Source organism: Entelurus aequoreus, linkage group LG13 (assembly GCF_033978785.1).
Source record: "Entelurus aequoreus isolate RoL-2023_Sb linkage group LG13, RoL_Eaeq_v1.1, whole genome shotgun sequence".
Taxonomy (NCBI): domain Eukaryota; kingdom Metazoa; phylum Chordata; class Actinopteri; order Syngnathiformes; family Syngnathidae; genus Entelurus; species Entelurus aequoreus.
Window position 1 is genome coordinate 30,894,384 of NC_084743.1, and position 20,572 is coordinate 30,914,955.

Below are 20,572 nucleotides of genomic sequence, written 5' to 3' on the forward strand. Positions count from 1 at the left end.
CATGTGACTCGAGTCCACACCTCTGGTTTTTGGTAACACTTTAGTATAGGGAACATATTCTAAGTAACAAAGACTTAATTTAGAGTTTTTTGGACACTAGGGGAACATATTCTAAGTAACAAAGACTTAATTTAGAGTTATTTGGTTAGGGTTAGGGTTAGGGTTAGAGCCAGGGTTAGGGTTATAATAAGGCCATGCCGAATAAGGCATTAAAAAGTACTTAATAATGACTAGTTAAGAGCCAATATGGTACTAATTTGCATGTTAATAAGCAACTAATTAATGGTGAATATGTTCCCCATACTAAAGTGTTACCATGTTTTTTTTTACTGGTGCACAACATGAACCGTGCATGAACATCACCTTGTTCAAAGAACAAAACCAACACAGTGCATAAACTCACAACAAATTACACACCTGCAAATCAGTCTGACTTCTGCTGTTGCCGTATCCGTAACACGCCGATAGGGAGAAGTTTTTATTTACACGATGAGTCGGGTGTGTTTTGACCTCCACCGAACCCCTGATTCCGACTCACCGAACCCCTAGGGTTCGATCGAACCCAGGTTAAGAACCACTGGTCTAGAGTTGTACGGTAAACCGGTGCTGTTAAAGTACCGCAATACCAATTGAAATCTGTACTAATCTGCCTTTGAAAAATACCGGTACCGTTCTTTCATCTGAATGCCGCTGTGACTACAGAGCCGAGGCACATGTTGAAAGTCAAAACGCACACTGCATGTAAGTGATAACATCTTGGAGTGGAAGAAGGGCAAAAATGACAGCATTTCTACTGGTTAATAAAGAGGGTGTATGAAGCGCAATATTGAAGTATTTGGGCTTCAAAACTAACAATAAAAAAGGTGACGCCGTGCTGCAAGTGTTGCTTTAAAACATGCCTCGCTAAACGTGGCCATTAGTATTACCACCTTTGCTTCAAACTTAGGTCAACATTTAAATAAGCATTCAGATCTGCACAATGAGTTATAGTGACCGGTAATGTAGTTACACCTGTCCTGTTCAGCTCTGGTGCAGACCGTAGTCGAGGAGCACAAGGCAGATGTTCCCTTCTGGGTTGTTTTCCTTGATGGGAACACCCTTCACTTTACAATGGCAATGGGTCTGCTCAGCTCCACTTATGGGTCAGAATGACGAGGCCGCCGACTTGTGACAAATCTTGTTGTTGCATTTTTAGTTTTGCAGGACACAACCAGACCCGTTCATCACTTCTGCACAGTGCACGCACTCCTTCTCTTTATTCACCCACTCACTGTAACATCACTCAGCCAACACGTTGACATTCCTGCAAACACAAAGATGACTCGAGTTAAACGCTCCCCTGTTGTACACATGTAGATACGTAGACACGAACACAACTGCTTGGCTAGATGCCAAATATTTGCGTCAACTAATGCAAGTGAAATGACTGAATTGTGTAACAAACAGCTACAATGTGTTTTACCTGCTACATGGCCTATTTGTGTACATTTAGCCATTGTTTTGTTTGTACTTGATTGTATTAACACAAACCAGGAGTGGCAACCATAAATCATGAAACATTTAATAAGCCAATAAAGTTGTTTGTTTATCCTTGATTATAGCAGACTAATATGGACAATTGTAAGTTGTTCTTTGAGTGAAACAAAAAATGCCCAATGTGTTTAATGCCTTTTAATTTATATTTTAACCTCGTAAAATTGTTATTTGAGTGCAATAGGAAACATGTATTGCATTGTAGGATTTTCTGTTAAAATAAAGCCAATATTGATTAGTAGTGATGGGTTGAGGCAGCATGAAGCGTTTCGACACATTGCAAAACTGTATTGATACTGTGTCACTAAATACTGACATCAAAAATCCCTACAGGCAATCTATGGACCGACTCAACTGACACTGATTTTACGACCTAGTGTATACAATAATATAAACCAGGGGTCACCAACGCGGTGCCCGCGGGCACCAGGTAGCCCGTAAGGACCAGATGAGTAGCCCGCTGGCCTGTTCTAAAAATAGCTCAAATAGCAGCACTTACCAGTGAGCTGCCTCTATTTTTTAAATTTTATTTATTTACTAGCAAGATGGTCTCGCTTTGCTCGAGCCCTTCACATTAATCAGTACCCAAGAAGTAGCTCTTGGTTTCAAAAAGGTTGGTGACCCCTGATATAAACCAAGTCATTGTATTTCATATCTTAACTTAAATAAAAATATATTTTTATCTTTTTTTAGATACAGTCAATAAATAATGTGAACATGTATCATAACATGGAAATCTAAGAGAACATGTGAATGAGATTGCTTGTGGACTGGGATTTTTTTTTTTTTTTTACACATTTTTATTTAAAAAAAAAAGTTTTTCCAACGTATTAAATTTTAGGCGATTTCTCTTCTTAGGTATTATTTCTCCGGCTGTAGAAAAGACCCGCCCACAGGGCACAAAAGAGACGGGAGTGCAGAGGAAATTAAGTGCTATCTGGAAGAGGTTTGGGAAGGTGGTCTTCTGTTGATCCCAGTATTTCAATGGGTCCTGGGACCTAGTTACATTTCCCTCTGCCAGGTAACGTTGGACCTCTTGTATGGCATCTGCAGTAGAGTTTTGTCTGCCTTCCCACTTCCATATTCAGATGTTTCCAAAGGCTATCTTAAAAACAACAAATATGCATTTTATCACATGATTTGAAACAAACAAATAATGCTGAATAAATGCCTGAAGTGGGTGCAGACAGCTGTTCTGCAGATGGTCCTGGCAGGGGCTTATTTGTGCGTTCGATGACAGACGCACATTGGGAACGTAGCCGAATGACGGCGTCATTCAATTTACAAGAACTGCGGAACACGAGTGATTTAAATTCGGGGTCAAGAAATGTTGCTAGGGTCAACACACTTAATGACTCCAGATTGGAAGCAGTGTCTGTGACTCGACGCTTCAAGTGTTCATGGAGGTGTTTGGCTGCCTGTGTTTGCAAGGTTGAAGCACTATGCTCTAGTGCAACGTAGAGCATTTTCATCATCAGGATGACCTTTGACCCTGACCTCTTCTCAGACAACTCCACTGTGGCTTGATGGAAAGGAGCAAGCACAATAAGTGTTTCGCCTACAATGTTAAACTCATCAGCTGTAAGTGGAGTCAAATCTGTTTTTAGAGGCCAGAGATACCCACACTGACTCCTTCTCATCATGTAGCCTTGACAGCATTTCATATGTGCTGTTCCAGCGTGTTGCCACCTCATTGATGAGTTTCAGGGTTGGCCATCCCATCTGTTGCTGCACTTGAGCAAGCTTCTCCTTATAGTGCTCGATCTAAAGTATGTGACAATGTGCCTAGCTTTGTGTTTGATGGATGCAAGTGGGGGGATCTGGTCACATGATTTTCTAACTAATAAATTAAGACTATGTGCAATGCAAATTGAGTGTCGAATTTGGAGCTGTCCAGTGAATGCAATCATGTTTGGTGCTGAGTCGGTCACAAAACACTTTAGTTATGGCCCAGTCCGCCATCATGCCCCTTTTGACCTGGGCCAAATTGTCAGCAGTGTGACTTTGTGGAAAGTATTGCACTCCCAACAAAGATGTACACAACTGCAAATGATAATTTATGTACTGACAGGTAAGAGCCAAGATGTCCACATGTCAGCTGTTATACTCACTGCCACAGCTTGCTGTACTTCCAATTTCACTCGTTCCCGTTCCTCATTTTTTCACCAGCATTTTTTTGATGGTCTGAAAATAACACCAAGTCAAACCAAAAGCAACTCAACATATTTAATTTAAATATTAAATAAATTGGATGTATCAACTAAAACTTTAGATAATTTCCACATTAACCTTTTTGGTAGGCAAAACATGTGATGGCTCAAGGACATGCACCAGTTCCCTGAACCCTTCACTCTCCACAATGCTGAGGGGCTGGCAGTCCTTGACAATGAAGTTCAGCAGAGCCTCATCCAGCATCTGCTTCCTGGTAGCTTGATGGTTAAAAATGAGATAAAGAAGAAGGGAATTAATTATCAAAAAAGAAACTGAGTAAGTTGTAGAATGGCTGTATACCTGAGTTTATCCTGAGTGTCTCTGGAACTTCATTTTCATGCCTGGCCCTATAATGCCTCAGCATTGAAGAGGTGGATTTGTTAATGTACGACAATTCTGTCGTACAAATGCGACATTTAAACTGCAGAAAATATGAATAGTAAACTAAGAATCATTTTGAATTCTAATAGATCTAGTGGAAACTGAGAGAACAGGATGAAACGACAAGGAAATGAATACCTTTTTTTCCGATATATGAGCAAAATATTCCCACACGGCGGAAATTTTTTTTGCCTGAGGCTGCTCCATGATCTCCGACGACGATAAATTACAAAGGACCAACGACAGAAGTGCAGCGATTCTGTTGGCAGCAGCATCTCGTTGACAGATGTGCTTCCTTATAAACAGTTTGGCGCGCAGGTGTCAGTTCGACACAGTTTGCGTATCGGTCATGTGACCGAAACAGCTCATGAGCGGTCACATGACTTTCTAAAAGCGGTACGCGCACCGACACAGGGTTTTGCTCTGAGCTCGACGCATGCGCCGATGCATCGGTGTTGCCGGACCCATCACTATTGAGAAGTATCAATATACATTTTGGTGCCGGGACAACCCTACTTTGGTCATAATTTCTGCACCTTTACTTTTATGCCTGTAGCTCCAGACTTCTGTTTGATTTGTCATTACTGCCACAAGTGGTAATAACTATTAACCACTGCGGCACACAACTGAAAAACATTTTTTGGCGGGCCACTAGCGTTCCAACAATGGCAGAGTCGTGTATAGAGAGTATGACCAACTCTGAGTTGGTCCCCAGCATGGCGCCCTGTAGTCACATGAGGCTTTTGACCAGATGATCTAAATCAGTGGTTCTCAAATGGGGGTACACGTACCCCTGGGTGTACTTGAAGGTATGCCAAGGGGTACGTGAGATTTTTTTAAAATATTCTAAAAATAGCAACAATTCAAAAAATCCTTTATAAATATATTTATTCAATAATACTTCAACAAAATATGAATGTAAGTTCATAAACTCAGTGAAGCACAAGCTCAGGTTTCTCACTAAAATGTCTGTCAAAAAGAACTGTGAAGAGAAATGCAACAATGCGATATTCAGTGTTGACAGCTAGATTTTTTGTAGACATAATCCATAAATATTGATGTTAAAGATTTTTTTTTGTGCGGAAATGTTTAGAATTAAGTTCATGAATCCAGATGGATCTCTATTACAATCCCCAAAGAGGGCACTTTAAGTTAATGATTACTTCAATGTGTAGAAATCTTTATAATTGAATCACTTGTTTATTTTTCAACAAGTTTAGTTATTTTTATATGTTTTTTTACAAATAGTTCAAGAAAGACCACTACAAATGAGCAGTATTTTGCACTGTTATACAATTTAATAAGTCAGAAACTGATGACATAGTGCTGTATTTTACTTCTTTATCTCTTTTTTTCAACCAAAAATGCTTTGCTCTGATTAGGGGGTACTTGAATTAAAAAAATGTTCACAGGGGGTACATCACTGAAAAAAGGTTGAGAACCACTGATCTAAATGATTGGTTTAAAGCCCCTCACGTGACCACAGGGGACCATGTTGGGAACAAACTCTGAAAACGAGTTGACTCTGAACAATGGTTAAGAAACACGGTCATAATCCTTTTTTGACTAGCATTAACACTGCTATGTTTGAAGCAGCAACTGTTGATTTTGGGAAACGCGTGACATTCAAATTAGTATACCGATTCAAATAACTCTATTATAGAAAAATACATTAAAACAGAAACTAAATCCTTAGTGTCATTATGCAGCAGAAGTCGCATTACATAACAGTGTGCACAAAAGGACTCGCTTGTGTTGTTGGTCACAATTCTGGGGTTCTTGAATGTACCTCACTTGCCGTGACAGTAATTAGTGCATAATGGCAAAGTGCTGTATTGTGGCTGCTGTTGACAAGTTTTCAAAAATGCCCCAAAAAAGCCCATCAGAGGCTTCGTACTAGCTTTCTTGCAAAAATGTTACTTGCACAATATGTTTCCATCTGCGTAATATTGTTTACTTCAGCAACAGTTCTATTGGTTTATTTGAAAAATAAAAGTGTGGTAATATATGAGTGTAGAACACAAAGACAACAACTCACATGAATGGCAATGATACAATCCATTGAGTTGGTCCTCTTCACACAGGTGAACACAGGCGCTTTGGCTGCGAGGTCCATACATTTTTGGTACTCTTTGTCCGACTTGACGCACAACCTCACCTTTTCCGTGTCAGCAGGGGCCGACCAGACAGCGGCTGCCAGTGGAAACACATGTAGAAGAAAAACCCAACAAATTTGCACAACAAAGTGTGTGTTTGCAAGCAAATAGTTTTTACCCAGGCAGGCAAGAAGGAGGTGGACCAGGACGAGAAGGTGCTTCATGGTGAAAGGTCTCCAGGTCAGCAGGCTGAAAGGTAGCCTGTGTGGCCTTTTATAGCAAAACTCTGAAGTCAAAAACATAAAAAAGGTGAAAGACACAGCTTGCCCACATTTCCTAATTGAGCATGTGTGTGCTCAGTACACAAAATGTCCTCATGGGGTGCAATCACACTTTTCCAAATGATATATATTATGGGTTATACTTGTATAGCGCTTTTCTACCTTCAAGGTACTCAAAGCGCTTTGACAGTATTTCCACATTCACCCATTCACACACACATTCACACACTGATGGCGGAAGCTGCCATGCAAGGCGCTAACCAGCAGCCATCAGGAGCAAGGGTGAAGTGTCTTGCCCAAGGACACAACGGACGTGACTAGGATGGTAGAAGGTGGGGATTAAACCCCAGTAACCAGCAACCGTTGGATATTTATCTCGCTTATCTCACACTTATATTACTTTTCTCATGCTTAGCTCATTTATAAATGTTAAATATGAATGCTAAATCCAAGTGTTGAATAAAGATGTTAAATCTAAATCTAAATGTTAAATGTTATACATGAATGTTTAATCTAAATGTAAATGTTAAATCTAAATATTAGATTTCAAATATATTGTTAAATCTGAATATAAATGTTGAATTTAAAAGTTGAATTTAAATGTAAAATCTAAATGTTAAATAAAAATGTTAAATGTAAATATACATGTTAAATTTAAATTGTATACATAAATGTTTAAACTAGTCAATCTGAATATAAAAGTTAAACAAATGTAGATGTAAATGTTGAATATAAATATAAACGTTAAATCGAAATGTTGAATCGAAATGTTAAACTTAAATATAAATATTAAGTATAAATGTTAAATATAAATATAAACATTAAATCTAAATCTAAAAATTGAATTTAAATGTTGAATACAAATGTTGAATACAAATGTCAATTCTAAATGTTAAACCTAAATGGTAAAATGTAAATGTTAAATATGAATGTTACATATAAAGGTAAATACAAATGTTAAATCTAAATGGTAAATATAGATGTTTAATCTAAATGGTACAACTGTTAAATCTAAATGTTAAATATAATTTCTAAATGTAAATGTGTATGTGAAATATAGATGTTAAATATAAATTTGAATTTGAATTTAGATTTGACTCCCTCGAATGGCCTTGATGCTATCAGAAACAGGCTGTTCTGAAGAACTCCCCCTGAGGACTCAACGATGGACGCTTTTGACCTTCCTTTTTTTCCAATAACACCTGGTGAAGTTGTGCTGTGAGGGTCTCCAAAATGTCTGGGTTTCGAACAGTGCTCTGCGTTGAACCCTCCAACCACCTTTTAGAGGGGGAATGAGGTATAGAGTCATCCCACCCCAAGCTTCTCCTTCAAAGCTCCTGTAGCAAAAGCTAGGCAGGAATGGTGAATGGAGCCATCAATCTTGAGGGTCATAGTGAGCTGACCATTGACAAAACACTGCTTCCTTCCTATCAACATAACATTTCAAATAAATATTGAACAAAATAGAGCAGAAAGTAAAACATATCTGCCCCCCCCTAAGGAGAGCATGTACTACCCGCTCAAATCCAAATGGGTGATGCATATTCCATAAATGTTTTTGTAGGCCTTATAAATGGTAACCCTGGCCTTGAGGGCTACATAGTCCCAGGGGGGCAAGACTTGTAACATGGCATTAAAGTGTTGGTAATGATTACTTGGTGGGTTTTAGCTGGTTGTGCATGAAGGAAAGGGTGTAACTTATCGTTTCCTGCTGATTTCCTGTTGTGCTTGCGTTGAAAGTAATGCAGGAAAGAAAATATATAAAAGTTAAATCTCCTGATATCTAAATGAGCACCATTGAAATGTATTAAAGTATACTAATTTAGTTTTAAAAAAACACTGGCATAAGTGCCTCACTTGGTGTGAGCTTCAATGTTTGATTTTGGTTCTATAATTCTCTACATGCTGCTGGGATCAAAAACAAAATCAATTTTCTTGCATTTGTGAAAATCTGTTTCTTTTAAAACTCTTGCACTATATTGCACCACTAGCTTTAAGAGATTTATTTTGGATTGTCTTAGTTGACTCCCCCTTAATTATCCAAATTGCTAATTCTGCAGACAGAACTTTAGTCATGTGACCAGTTTTAGAGTGCTTAATGTCCAAATTAAAGACCGAAGTTTAGTAACAGACCTTAAAATCCAACGGTCTTGCGCCGCATGTCAGAGCTGCTACATCTCTCCGCAGTTTGAAATCTTCACTAATACTTTAGTATTCTTCTGTTTAGGTCATGCAGACAGTGGTTGGTTGGTTTATCCACAAAGATAAAGAACATTTATAGGTTAATGTTGCATTGCTTGATTTGTGTATTGATTTAAAAAGTCAGATATAATATAATCATGAAAAATGCCCAATTTTTGACCATTTAGTAACACTTCAAAACCAGGACTCCACAAGTCATTGAAAGGCTTTATTTGAACAATAAAGTAGGTGTTGGGAAAACATAATCCAGGAACAAGGAAATATGTTGTACAGAGTAACTAGGGACAATCCAGTTTGAGCCAGTGAGGGACACCTGAACCACCATCTAGTTTGACTGGCAGCTGTGGGAAGTGCACAGTTTCTCCAGATCTGTAAAAAACAGTTGAAAGGAATAAGTCAAAATACAGTTATCTACCATAATTCCATTTTGTGAGGAACAGTACACACCTGAAGTGACGTCACTGCACTGCCTCAGCACGTTCATGGTGTTCATGTACCCCATTCCTAAAAACTTCTCGTAATTGGACCCAGCAGGAACTTCTTGGAGACACTTTGTGGAGTCTTCGAAGAGCAGATTCTTTCCAGACTGTGACTCAAACAATTTGAAATTGGTAGTGCTGCCCCTTCCAAACTTGGCCTGTGGGGGAAAAAAAATGAAATTGATTAAATGATGCGAAGTACAGCAAAATTCATTAAAGTTTGTCTAACTCTAAATGTTTCTGTATTCTGACCTGCTCATCCTGGAGAATACGAACAAGGTCATTGCGGGTCTCTGGTCGTGTCACCACAGCGTGTGCTGGGGTGGCTGCCAGGTAGCAATCTTTAAACTGTGTGACTGGAACCGAAGGCTTCCTGGGGCAGATTAGTTCATAGTCGCTGCTGGAGAGATTGTGAGCCCATGCTGGACCATTTCCTGCAAGAGGCACATTTTTTAAATGTTACAAAGATGATGGCTGAGGATAAAAGACTCAAGTCTTTACCATCGCTGTTTTCTTTTACAGTTGTGTGTTTAATGAAGGCAACGTCACCAGAGCCATCCACAAGGCATCTAAAATTGAGGAGCAAAATGTATTTCATGAAATGTGAAGATCTTTAAATTCAGGGGCAGCCACATTCAAATTGAAGGCAAGGGACCACATTTATAAATAACGTGAATTAAAGATGCTAACGCGTACACTAGGTTATAACTAAACAAAATCTTGGCCTTGTGTCATTGTGACAAATACTGAATTACATCTAAAAATTTAGTCAATGCAGAGGGCCAATAAATTTGCCATAATCACTGCTACCATCCTACCTAAAGGCACCAGCGTAGCCGTAGTATTTTTCCTCAGCACTGGCCTTGCACTTGAACTCGTCAGCCACAGTTTTGCCGCTGCCGGCGCACTGAGAACAGAATGGGGAGTCGGCCGGCGCTCCGGGAGCACAACCGCTACTGAAGAACTTGGCTGAGGAAAGTGGGGGAGATATTTTTTAATGTACAAAGAATGCAGTTTTATTAGCAAAAAGAGATCAGGTTATGCACTGGGGAATAGTAATGTAATGGGGCAGTGCCCCTCAGTTTTATAGTCAGAGCAATTTTGAATGTGTCAAAATAGAAAACATTTAATTTTTTAGTGAGCAACTTCAGTTGCAGTGCAACTTCATTAACAACTTTTCTGCGTTATCAACTAGTGAACAATTTTGAGAACCAATTTAAACTCATTTTATGTTGGGTTAATAAATTTTTTTAAATATGGCTTTAAGTCAGAAAGTGTCCTTGTGGCGAATGAAGTGAGTCTTTTCAAACGTCAGTATTTCGTTTGAAAAGAGTAATTAAAGTGCAAAATAATGTTCCAAAGTACCACTAGAATAAGTCTGACCTACCACTGGTAATAGAAGTTATAATCTTGCACTTTTGAAGGGGGATTTTACTGTATGCAGCAGGGTGTTATTGATACTCCTTAAGGTGGTGACAACACTATGGTCTTCTGACAGCAGGCTTCAAATAAAACTACAAAGTCTCACTCTGCCATTAGGATTATGCACCATTTGACCCTAGAAAGTAGTATTTTATACCAACTGTAAGTATTTGTTATTTGAAATAATCATGGTGAAAGGCTGATATCACTAGCATATAGGATTTATAATTTAATTAGCACTTTTGTATCTTTCTAATTGACACAATTTCTGCGTGTTCTACAGTACTTCAAAGTATAAGCGCTGAAATGGAACAGAGTCTGGAAAACCTGCAGAGCGAGCAGACCAAAAATGCTTGACATAAATTTTATTTCCCCCCCCATAAGAAAAAAGTACTTACTGAAGTCACAGTCATTAGTTTGCTTATAGATTTCCCCCATGGGAATGTTCCAACCAGCCGTTCTGCCAAAGCCCGTGTGGCAGGATCTCATCCCCCTCAGGTTGTCCCAGGTCACCCCTGAGCCCCTCTTGACCACAGCAACAGCAAAGTAGGAGGCCGATTCTACATGCATATCAACAGAAGTGCTTGCCAGATATTCAGAAATAAGTGAATGATCAAATTCATGCATATGCAGGAGGTGGATATCAATGAAGGTGGTCCAATTGGTTGCCATCTAGTCCAGCTGTCAATGTTTATCACCCTTCTGGTCTAGCGGCCTGAGATCAAGCTAAGAGGACAGTTGCTTACCTTCAGGTATGCTGCACATTACTGTGGAGGGGAAAGGAAAAAAAAAAAAAAAGTCAGAATTCAGTTGCTTTCTTTACAATGTCATGTATTTGTGTAAGACAACTCTTCTACTCCTGCACATTTGTCAAAAAATGCACCCCTACTGTGTCACCTGTGCAAGACAGACTTTACATCTTATGTTTCTCCACAAGATACAAACTGTAACCATAAACCAAATAGTTGCTCTCATCTAGACTACCACAAATACATTGTAGCCCTGTGGAGAAACACATGGCTAGCATATCTTACAAAGCATTTCTAAGATAACCTATAGGGGGCGCTACAAATCACATTTCCTTATGTACCTTCATTGTACTGCTCCACCATGGCTGGAACCAGACCACACTTCCCAGCTGAGAACACCTCTCCTCCATCAACTGCCATCGCATCTGCTTCTTTGCGCTAGTGGAAAGATTCCAAAATGTAATCTAATTAAAAAAAACAACAAAAAAAAAACAGGACTTTACCAGGATCATTTTCAAGCAGGCTTCAACTGTGGGGCCTTCCTGGCAAATAATTTTGCAGTCTCCATCCACCATAGAGTTAAAGCTCCATTTGTCACACTTGCTGGTCTCAGCAGCACCCACTGCACACCATGTGATGGCACCGCTTTTGTTAGCTGTAGTGACCTCTGGAAAAAATAAAATAAAAATAAAATGACTGCTTGCCTTATAAGTTCGTATGTCATTAATACCTTTTGTCAGGGAGCGCACAATGCCCGTGTATGTGGCACCCAAATACATGAAGGAGTTTGTGTTGTCAGGCAGCTTGACAAGTGACTTAGTAGAATCTTTAAATATCAGGTTCTTGGCAGGAGCGTACGACTTCGAGCAGAACAGGTTGAAGTCCTGGTTTAAGGGGGAAAAGTTAAATCACAACTACAATACCAAGGATTGCTGAATAGTACATTGTCAAACATAGCATACAGCAGAAACATGTATTTAGGTTCAGTAATCAGGCAACATTTAGATGTTTCTTCATTAGCAAGTCTTAGTTCACTGATCTGAATTACCCTCAGAATAAATCAGTTGATTCACCTAAATACCTGCTTTTTAAAAGTAACTCAGGTGTAAAACATTTTGCTCAGAGGGCACAGAGGGAAAAGCTTGGTACAACTAAACTTCAGATGGTTCTTTGGGCCAAAATAGAATTACATTCTGAAAAAGTACATTCCAAATAAACCTTTAGACAACACTTCAAGTTGGTTGAAAAGCTGAGGAAGGTGCAAAAAAAAAAAAAAAAAAAAAAAAAATCCTTCAATATACAAAGCCACTGAACTGCAAGTTACAGCTTTTGGGATAAAAACAAAACTAGACCCTTGTACCAAATACTGTTCCCTTACATTAATCCTGCACTAACTCACCCATACAAACTGAGGTAGAAACTATTCAAGTGGGCCGAGTTACTCCCTCCCTTGTAGGCATCACTGTCTTGATGTTAAAATAGCTGTTCAACGAACCAACCGTATGAACAAGAGTGACAGTATTGTAGTAAATTGCTGTTCACGTTTAAATTTTTACAGAACTATTAAAACGCTACATGAGACACTGCACATTAGTGTTACCAATTGTTTTGCCTCCTGATACAGAATCTTTGAGCTTCCACAAGTGCAATCAATATCACATTTTGAGTGGAATACAATTTCAGGAAGTTATTTAAGTTCTTGTGTGTAACTTTGTTTTATTGATGCCAACAAAACTTGCAAATATGTGGTTTCCCATTCACTTCTGTGAATAAGATATTCTCAGAACACTCTGAATTCACTTCTTTTTCAAAGAGACATTTTGTGGAAATGAGGGTGCCAAAGTATGATGTTTCTCAAAGCAAATTACTTGATGTTTCATATAAGTGGAGGGAGGAGCCATAGCCCTGTTCTTGCTCACCCCAGTATGAACCAATTTACTTGTCTAACAGAATTGCTATCGTGACATCCAGTAGACACATTTAGAACAGCAGTTTCATTTTTACACCTACCAGACTCATCTGTTGGGCACCATGTTTGACATCCCTGTTCAACATTAAGTCATAATTGAGATTGTAAATTGATTTAACATTTGGTAAATACATTATAAAAATTGCTAAACAAAATTAAAAAAAAAGAAAAGTGGACCTGGTACCAATAGATGACACGGATTCTCAAACCGCATTAGAGTCATGCATCTTACCCGCACTGTGGTGAGGCTTCTCCAGATTAATTCTGCCAGCTGTGGGTCCTTGCAGGTGACGACAGCATGAGCTGGTACTCTGGCCAGGTGGCATTTTTTGTAATTGTCCATGGGTGCCCTGGTGTTGTCAGGGCACAGCAGTTCGTAGTTGGCCTTGTCGCCATCTGCAGGTGGGAAACAGCATTTTCCTGCAATGCTCAGTTTTGACAATGTTTGCAGATGGCACACACTTTCCATTTAAGTTGACATAATTCAACCTACAGTTTAAAGCAGAAAGGAAAACTGCGAAAATGTACTTCATGTAATATAAGGCTCAGTAACACTCTTTGGAACTTACCAGGCACAGTCAGATGATTCACAAAAGCCACATCCCCATTGTCCACCAGGCACCTACAGGAACAGTTCTCATCAATTACCATATATCCAGACATTATGCTTGGAAAAATGGATGCAAACTGACTGGAACGCGCCGCTGTAATCGTAGTAGGGCTCATTGTGGGACCGTGAGCAGTCTCCCTTGCAGCCATCACACAGTTTGGTCTCGTTGGCCGCTCCGGGGGCACAGCTTTTAGAGAAGAAGCTTGCCACCGCTAGGGAGAAAAAATAAGTCTGTCATGAGACATGCTTAGATGTCAAACTTCTAAAGTATAGTATTTAAGTAGTTACACATTTTTGGTCATTTCTGTATGCTTTTTGTAACATTTAATGTAAGTGGACTGACAATCTCAAGCAGTCTGCCAGTAGGTGTACCCCATACTACTTAAACATTAATTCACCCAAAAAGCAACATGTTTAATAAAAAGTAGTCACATGGGTTGGTCTAACAGGGGTGTTTAAACTACAGCCCACAGGCCCGCTAGAAGTCACAAGTTTAGTATGAAGCCTGGCCCGCGGGGTGCTTCCAGCTGAACCTTAATATCTGTCAGTCTCCTTGCTGTGAAATCGCCACCATCTTGTAGTTTATTTTTGGGATTCAGATCTATAATCATGAAATTCACCAAGTGTTTGAGCACAGGTTTATAAGAGCCTTACTACTCAGAACGTTAACACATGTTACATAACCTGCTCGCTGAACCTTAGATACAACCAATACAGAATTAAAATTAAACCCATGTAAACACGGCAATGCAAAACACTCCACACTTATTCTGTTTGGTGCAATTTAGCTGCGTGACATTTGTTTTACAAAACTTTAAGGGAGGTCGTCACAGAAGTAAATAGGGTAGGAGTCAAACAATCAGGGTCTGATGTAGGGGTTAATAAGTTGTCACTTATCAGTTACTTTACATGCAGTCAGCTTTTGGCCCTTGGCCAAATGTGGCCCCCAAGCCAAAAAGTTTGGACATCCCTGGTGTTTAACATGCGAGATGGCTTGACAGCTGTCACTCACCCTCCTCAATTGGTTTGTCGTCCGTGCTTTTCCACTTCAGTATATCCATAGACACCAGAGTTCCAATTGGAATGTTCCAGCCAGCAGATTTCCCCAAACCGGTGTGGCAGGATTTCTTCCCCTCCAGCTCTTGAATGCCAAATCCGGTGCCCTTTTTAGCCACGGCCACCGCATAGTAACAGCTCTCGGACGCTAAGGTGGAAGAGGTTAACAAGTTCCATTTGAAATATTTTGATAATCAAATGGACTTAAATTAAATTGTTATCTTACGGGAGCCATAGTGCTCAGCAATAATGGGATGCAGTTTGTAGTTCAGTCCAGCAGTGTAAATATCTCCTCCATCCAAAGTGATTGCATCTGCCAAACCACCCTGTCAGACAACTGATATTTAGATAACCTTTTCAGGTAATATGTTTCTGCATGAGATTTCTAAACTGAATTATAAATTCATTCAATGAGAAAAGTAATAAGGTCAGGCTCAATTAGAGGCTTCACTTTAAATCTTTACATACTGCCTTTTGGGATCATTAGGCTACACAGCATCAGTTTCCACAGATACACATTGCCAAACAGAACTCCTCCATCCAAAGCAATATCATTTGCCAAACCACCCGGTCAGACTACTATTTAGCTAAACTTGTGAGAGATTGTTTCTGCATTAGAAATCTAAAAACAGAGTGTATATCAGACCAGGGGTTCATAACCTTTGGCCTAAGGGCCCAACATTTCCAATACAAATGTGTCTCGGGACCATTCAAATCTGAACATTAAATTAGTAATCTTACTCTTGATTTTAATCATAGTCAGTGTATCAACAATATGAAACCATGTGTTGATCAAAGATAACCCTTAGGTCAAGCTGATTAGAGAACTTGGTACCAAATATACAGCACAAGGGTCTTTAAACAAAGATCCACTTGCATACAATGTTGCGATAAAATAAAAAATCAATATTTTTAACCAAACTGTCAAAATTAAAGTGCAAATTAAAATAGTTTCACCACTTTAGGCTAGGATTATACGGTAAACCGGTACTTTTAAAGTACCGCAATACCAAATGAAAACTGTACTAACCTGCCTTTGAAAAATACCGGTACCATTCTTTCATCTGAATGCCGCTGTGACTACAGAGCCAAGGCACATGATGTTGAAAGTCAAAACGCACAGTGCATGTAAGCAATAATATCTTGGAGTGGAAGGGCAAAAATGACAGCATTTCTACTGGTTAATAAAGAGGGTGCGTGAAGCGCAATATGGAAGTGTTTGGGCATCAAAACTAATAAAAAAAGGTGACGCCGTGCAGCGAGTGTTGCTTTAAAGCATGCCTCGCTAAACATGGCGATTAGTATTACCACCTTTGCTTCAAACTTAGGGAACATTTAAATAAGCATTCAGATCTGCACAATGAGTTATAGTGACCGGTAATGTAGTTACACCTGTCCTGTTCAGCTCTGGTGCAGACAGTCAAGGAGCACAGGGCAGATGTTCCCTTCTAGGTTGTTTGTTGTTGAGGGGAACACCCTTCACTTTACAAACGGCAATGGGTCTGCTCCGCTTACGGGTCAGAAGGAAGAGGCCGCCGAGTTGTGACAAATCTTGTTGTTGCATTTTTAGTTTTGCAAGACACAACCAGACCTGTTCATCACCTCTGCACAGTGCATGCCCTCCTCTTTACTCACCCACTCACTCAGCCAACACATTAACATTCTTGCAAACAAAGATGACTCTACTGTAACAGCTCCCCTGTTGTACACATGTAGATACGTAGACAAACACAATTGCTTGGCTAGATGCCAAATATTAGTGTCTACTAATGAAAGTGAAATGACTGAATTTTGTAAAAAATTGCTACAATGTGTTTTACCTGCTACATGGCTTAACTGTGTACATTTAGCCATAGTTTTGTACTTCATTGTATATTTCTTAAAGCACAAACCAGGAGTGGCAACCATAAATCATGAAGCATTTAATATGTCAAAAGTCTTGTTTATCCTAGATTATAGCAGACTATATGCAATATGGGAAATTGTTGTTTGAGTGCAACAAGAAAAACAAGATGACCTTTAATTTACATTTTAACCTTGTTATTTGAGTGCAATAGTAAACATGTTTATTGTATTATAGGATTTTCTGTTAAAATAAGCCAATATTGACATTTTTGGTAGTTCCATTTCGAAAAGTATCAATATACATTTTGATACCGGTACCAAATTAATGGTATTGGGACAACCCTACTTTGGTCATAACTTTTACACCTTTACTTTCATGCCTGTAGCTCCAGACTTGTCATTATTGCCACAAGTGGTGAAATTGTGTATTTACAACCAGTTACCACTGCGGCACATAATTGAAAAACATTTTGGCAGGCCCCTAAGGAGCTCTCGAGTTCCAACAATGGCAGAGCCGTGTATAGAGAGAATATGACCAACTCTGAAAGTTGGTCTCCCAGCATGGTGCCCTGTAGTCACATGAGGCTTTTGACCAGACGATCTAAATAATTGGTTAAAGCCCCTCACGTGACTACAGGGGACCATGTTGGAAACAAACTCTGAAAACAAGTTGGCTCTGAACAATGGTTAAGAAACATTCTCACAATCCATGTTTGATTAGCATTAACACTGGCGTGTTTGAAGCAGCATCCGTTGATTTTGCTGTTTTTTTTTTTTAGGGAAATGGGTGACATTCAAATACCTCTATTATAGAACAATAAATTCAAAAAGAAACTGAATCATCCACAAAGTGTCATTATGCAGCAAAAGTAGCATTACATAACCGTGTGCACACAGAAGGACTCACTTGTGTTGTAATAATAATGGTCACAATTATGGGGCCCATCAGATGTACTTTCTTGCAAAAATGTTACTTGCACAATAGTTTTCAGTCTGCATAAGATTGTACACTTGAACAGTTCTATTGGTTTATTTGAAAATTAAAAATTAAGTGAAAACATTTTGCATGAAGAGTGTTTGGTAATGTTTGAGTGTAAAACAAAGACAACAACTCACATGAATGGCAATGATACAATCCATTGAGTTGGTCCTCTTCACACAGGTGAACACAGGCGCTTTGGCTGCGAGGTCCATACATTTCTGGTACTCTTTGTCCGACTTGACACACCACCTCACCTTTTCCGTGTCAGCAGGGGCCGACCAGACAGCGGCTGCCAGTGGAGACACACATAGAAAAAAAAAACCCATCACATATGACCAACAAAGTGTGTGTTTGCAAGCAAATAGTTTTTACCCAAGCAGGCAAGAAGGAGGTGGACCAGGACAAGAAGGTGCTTCATGATGAAAGGTCTCCAGGTCAGCTGACTGAAAGTTAGCCTGTGTGGCCTTTTATAGCAAAACTCTGAACTCAAAAACAAAAAAAAAGGTGAAAGACACAGCTGGCCCACATTTCCTAATTGAGCATGTGTGTGCTTAGTACACAAAATGTCCTCATGGGGTGCAATCACGCTTTTCCAGCTGATATATATTGAATATTTATCTCGCTTATCTCACACTTATATTACTTTTCTCACGCTTGGCTCATTTATAAATGTTAAATATGAATGCTAAATCCAAATGTTGAATAAAGATGTTAAATGAACATTTTGAATCCAATTGCTAAATCTAAATCTACATTTTAAATGTTAAATATAAATGTTTAATCTAAATCTAAATGTTAAATATAAATATTAGATTTAAAATATAATTGTTGAATCTAAACATAAATGTTGAATTTAAATGTAAAATCTAAATGTTAAATAAAAATGTTAAATGTAAATATACATGTTAAATTTAATTTGTATACATAACTGTTTAAACTAAATAGTCAATCTTAATATAAATGTTAAACATAAATGTAGATGTAAATCCATCCATCCATCCATTTTCTACCGCTTATTCCCTTCGGGGTCGCGGGGGGCGCTGGAGCCTATCTCAGCTACAATCGGGCAGAAGGCGGGGTACACCCTGGACAAGTCGCCACCTCATAAATGTTGAATATAAATATAAATGTTAAAATCCAAATTCATCCATCCATTTTTCTACCGCTTGTCCCTTACGGGGTCGCGGGGGTGCTGGAGCCTATCCCAGCTGCACACGGGTGGAAGGCGGGGTACACCGTGGACAAGTCGCCACCTCATCACAGGGCCAACACAGATAGACAGACAACATTCACACTCACATTCATAAATGTTGAATCAAAATGTCAAATCTAAATCTTAATATTAAGTATAAATATTAAACATAAATATAAACATTAAATCTGCATCTAAATATTGAATTTAAATGTTGAATATAAAAGTTAAATACAAATGTCAATTCTAAATGTTAAATCTAAATGGTAAAATGTAAATGTTGAATATGAATGTAAAATATAAAGGTAAATAAAAATGTTAAATATAAATGCTTAATCTAAATAGTACAACTGTTAAATATACATGTCTCGATTACTGTAACGTATTATTTTCGGGTCTCCCTATGTCTAGCATTAAAAGATTACAGTTGGTACAAAATGCGGCTGCTAGACTTTTGACAAGAACAAGAAAGTTTGATCATATTACGCCTATACTGGCTCACTTGCACTGGCTTCCTGTGCACCTAAGATGCGACTTTAAGGTTTTACTACTTACGTATAAAACACTACACGGTCTAGCTCCATCCTATCTTGCCAATTGTATTGTACCATATGTCCCGGCAAAAAACCTGCGTTCAAAGAACTCCGTCTTATTAGTGATTCCCAGAGCCCAAAAAAAGTGTGCGGGCTACAGAGCGTTTTCTATTCGGGCTCCAATACTATGGAATGCTCTCCCGGTAAAAGTTAGAGATGCTACCTCAGTAGAAGCATTTAAGTCCCATCTTAAAACTCATTTGTATACTCTAGCCTTTAAATAGACCCCCCTTTTTAAAACAGTTGATCTGCCGTTTCTTTTCTTTTCTCCTCTGCCCCCCCGCCCCCTCCCCCCTTTGGAGGGGTTATTCCGGTTCCGGTGACCATGGATGAAGTGCTGGCTGTCCAGAGTCGGGACCCGGGGTGGACCACTTGCCTGTGCATCAGTTGGGGACATCTCTGTGCTGCTGACCCGTCTCCGCTCGGGATGGTCTCCTACTGGCCCCACTATGGACTGGACTCTCACTATTATGTTAGATCCACTGGGGACTGGACTTTCACAATATTATGTCAGACCCACTCGACATCCATTGCTTTCAGTCTCCCCTAGAGGGAGGGGGAGGGCGGGTTACCCACATATGCGGTCCTCTCCAAGGTTTCTCATAGTCATTCACATCGACGTCCCACTGGGGTGAGTTTTCCTTGCCCATATGTGGGCTCTGTACCGAGGATGTCGTTGTGGCTTGTGCAGCCCTTTGAGACATTTGTGATTTAGGGCTATATAAATAAACATTGATTGATTGATTGATTGACATGTTAAATATAATTGCTAAATGTATATGTGAAATATAGATGTTAAATATAAATGCTTAATCCAAATAGTAAAGCTGAGTATAAATGTTATCTCTAAATGGTAAATTCAAATGTTAAATATAAATATTAAATATACATGTTAAATGTAAAAGTTAAATATAAATGGTAAAATGTAAATGTTAAATATAAATGTTGCATATAAACATATATGTTGAATA

General features: G+C 39.0%; 2 protein-coding genes across 2 annotated transcripts; both read right to left on the bottom strand.

Moving 5' to 3' along the window:
• Window positions 1–3,851: 3,851 nt before the first annotated feature.
• On the bottom strand, window positions 3,852–6,477 carry LOC133663827 (serotransferrin-like). Its single transcript, XM_062068528.1, has 3 exons — window positions 6,400–6,477; window positions 6,164–6,318; window positions 3,852–3,962 (listed from the first exon to the last, which is right to left on the bottom strand). The coding sequence occupies exons 1-3, from the start codon at window positions 6,443–6,445 to the stop codon at window positions 3,927–3,929; spliced, it is 237 nt and encodes a 78-aa protein (XP_061924512.1). The 5' UTR covers window positions 6,446–6,477; the 3' UTR covers window positions 3,852–3,926.
• Window positions 6,478–8,897: 2,420 nt separating this feature from the next.
• LOC133663299 (serotransferrin-like) lies at window positions 8,898–18,336 on the bottom strand. The gene is made up of 17 exons (XM_062067675.1): window positions 18,189–18,336; window positions 17,951–18,105; window positions 15,216–15,315; window positions 14,946–15,137; window positions 14,016–14,145; window positions 13,893–13,945; window positions 13,556–13,719; window positions 12,085–12,238; window positions 11,858–12,021; window positions 11,696–11,792; window positions 11,352–11,372; window positions 11,004–11,165; window positions 10,002–10,152; window positions 9,685–9,752; window positions 9,436–9,617; window positions 9,152–9,341; window positions 8,898–9,073 (listed from the first exon to the last, which is right to left on the bottom strand). The coding sequence occupies exons 1-17, from the start codon at window positions 18,232–18,234 to the stop codon at window positions 9,030–9,032; spliced, it is 2,073 nt and encodes a 690-aa protein (XP_061923659.1). The 5' UTR covers window positions 18,235–18,336; the 3' UTR covers window positions 8,898–9,029.
• Window positions 18,337–20,572: the final 2,236 nt, after the last annotated feature.

What these genes read in the sequence shown, in the direction of transcription:
- LOC133663827 (XM_062068528.1), bottom strand. Translation starts at nt 6,445, where the DNA reads ATGAAGCACCTTCTCGTCCTGGTCCACCTCCTTCTTGCCTGCCTGG. An exon ending in CCTCCTTCTTGCCTGCCTGG is followed by an intron (nt 6,319 to 6,399) that starts GTAAAAACTATT and finishes TTCCACTGGCAG; the next exon opens with CCGCTGTCTGGTCGGCCCCT. An exon ending in ATTGTATCATTGCCATTCAT is followed by an intron (nt 3,963 to 6,163) that starts GTGAGTTGTTGT and finishes TTAACCATCAAG; the next exon opens with CTACCAGGAAGCAGATGCTG.
- LOC133663299 (XM_062067675.1), bottom strand. Translation starts at nt 18,234, where the DNA reads ATGAAGCACCTTCTTGTCCTGGTCCACCTCCTTCTTGCCTGCTTGG. An exon ending in GAATCATCTGACTGTGCCTG is followed by an intron (nt 13,720 to 13,892) that starts GTAAGTTCCAAA and finishes TCCCACCTGCAG; the next exon opens with ATGGCGACAAGGCCAACTAC. An exon ending in GTATTCTCCAGGATGAGCAG is followed by an intron (nt 9,342 to 9,435) that starts GTCAGAATACAG and finishes TTTCCCCCACAG; the next exon opens with GCCAAGTTTGGAAGGGGCAG.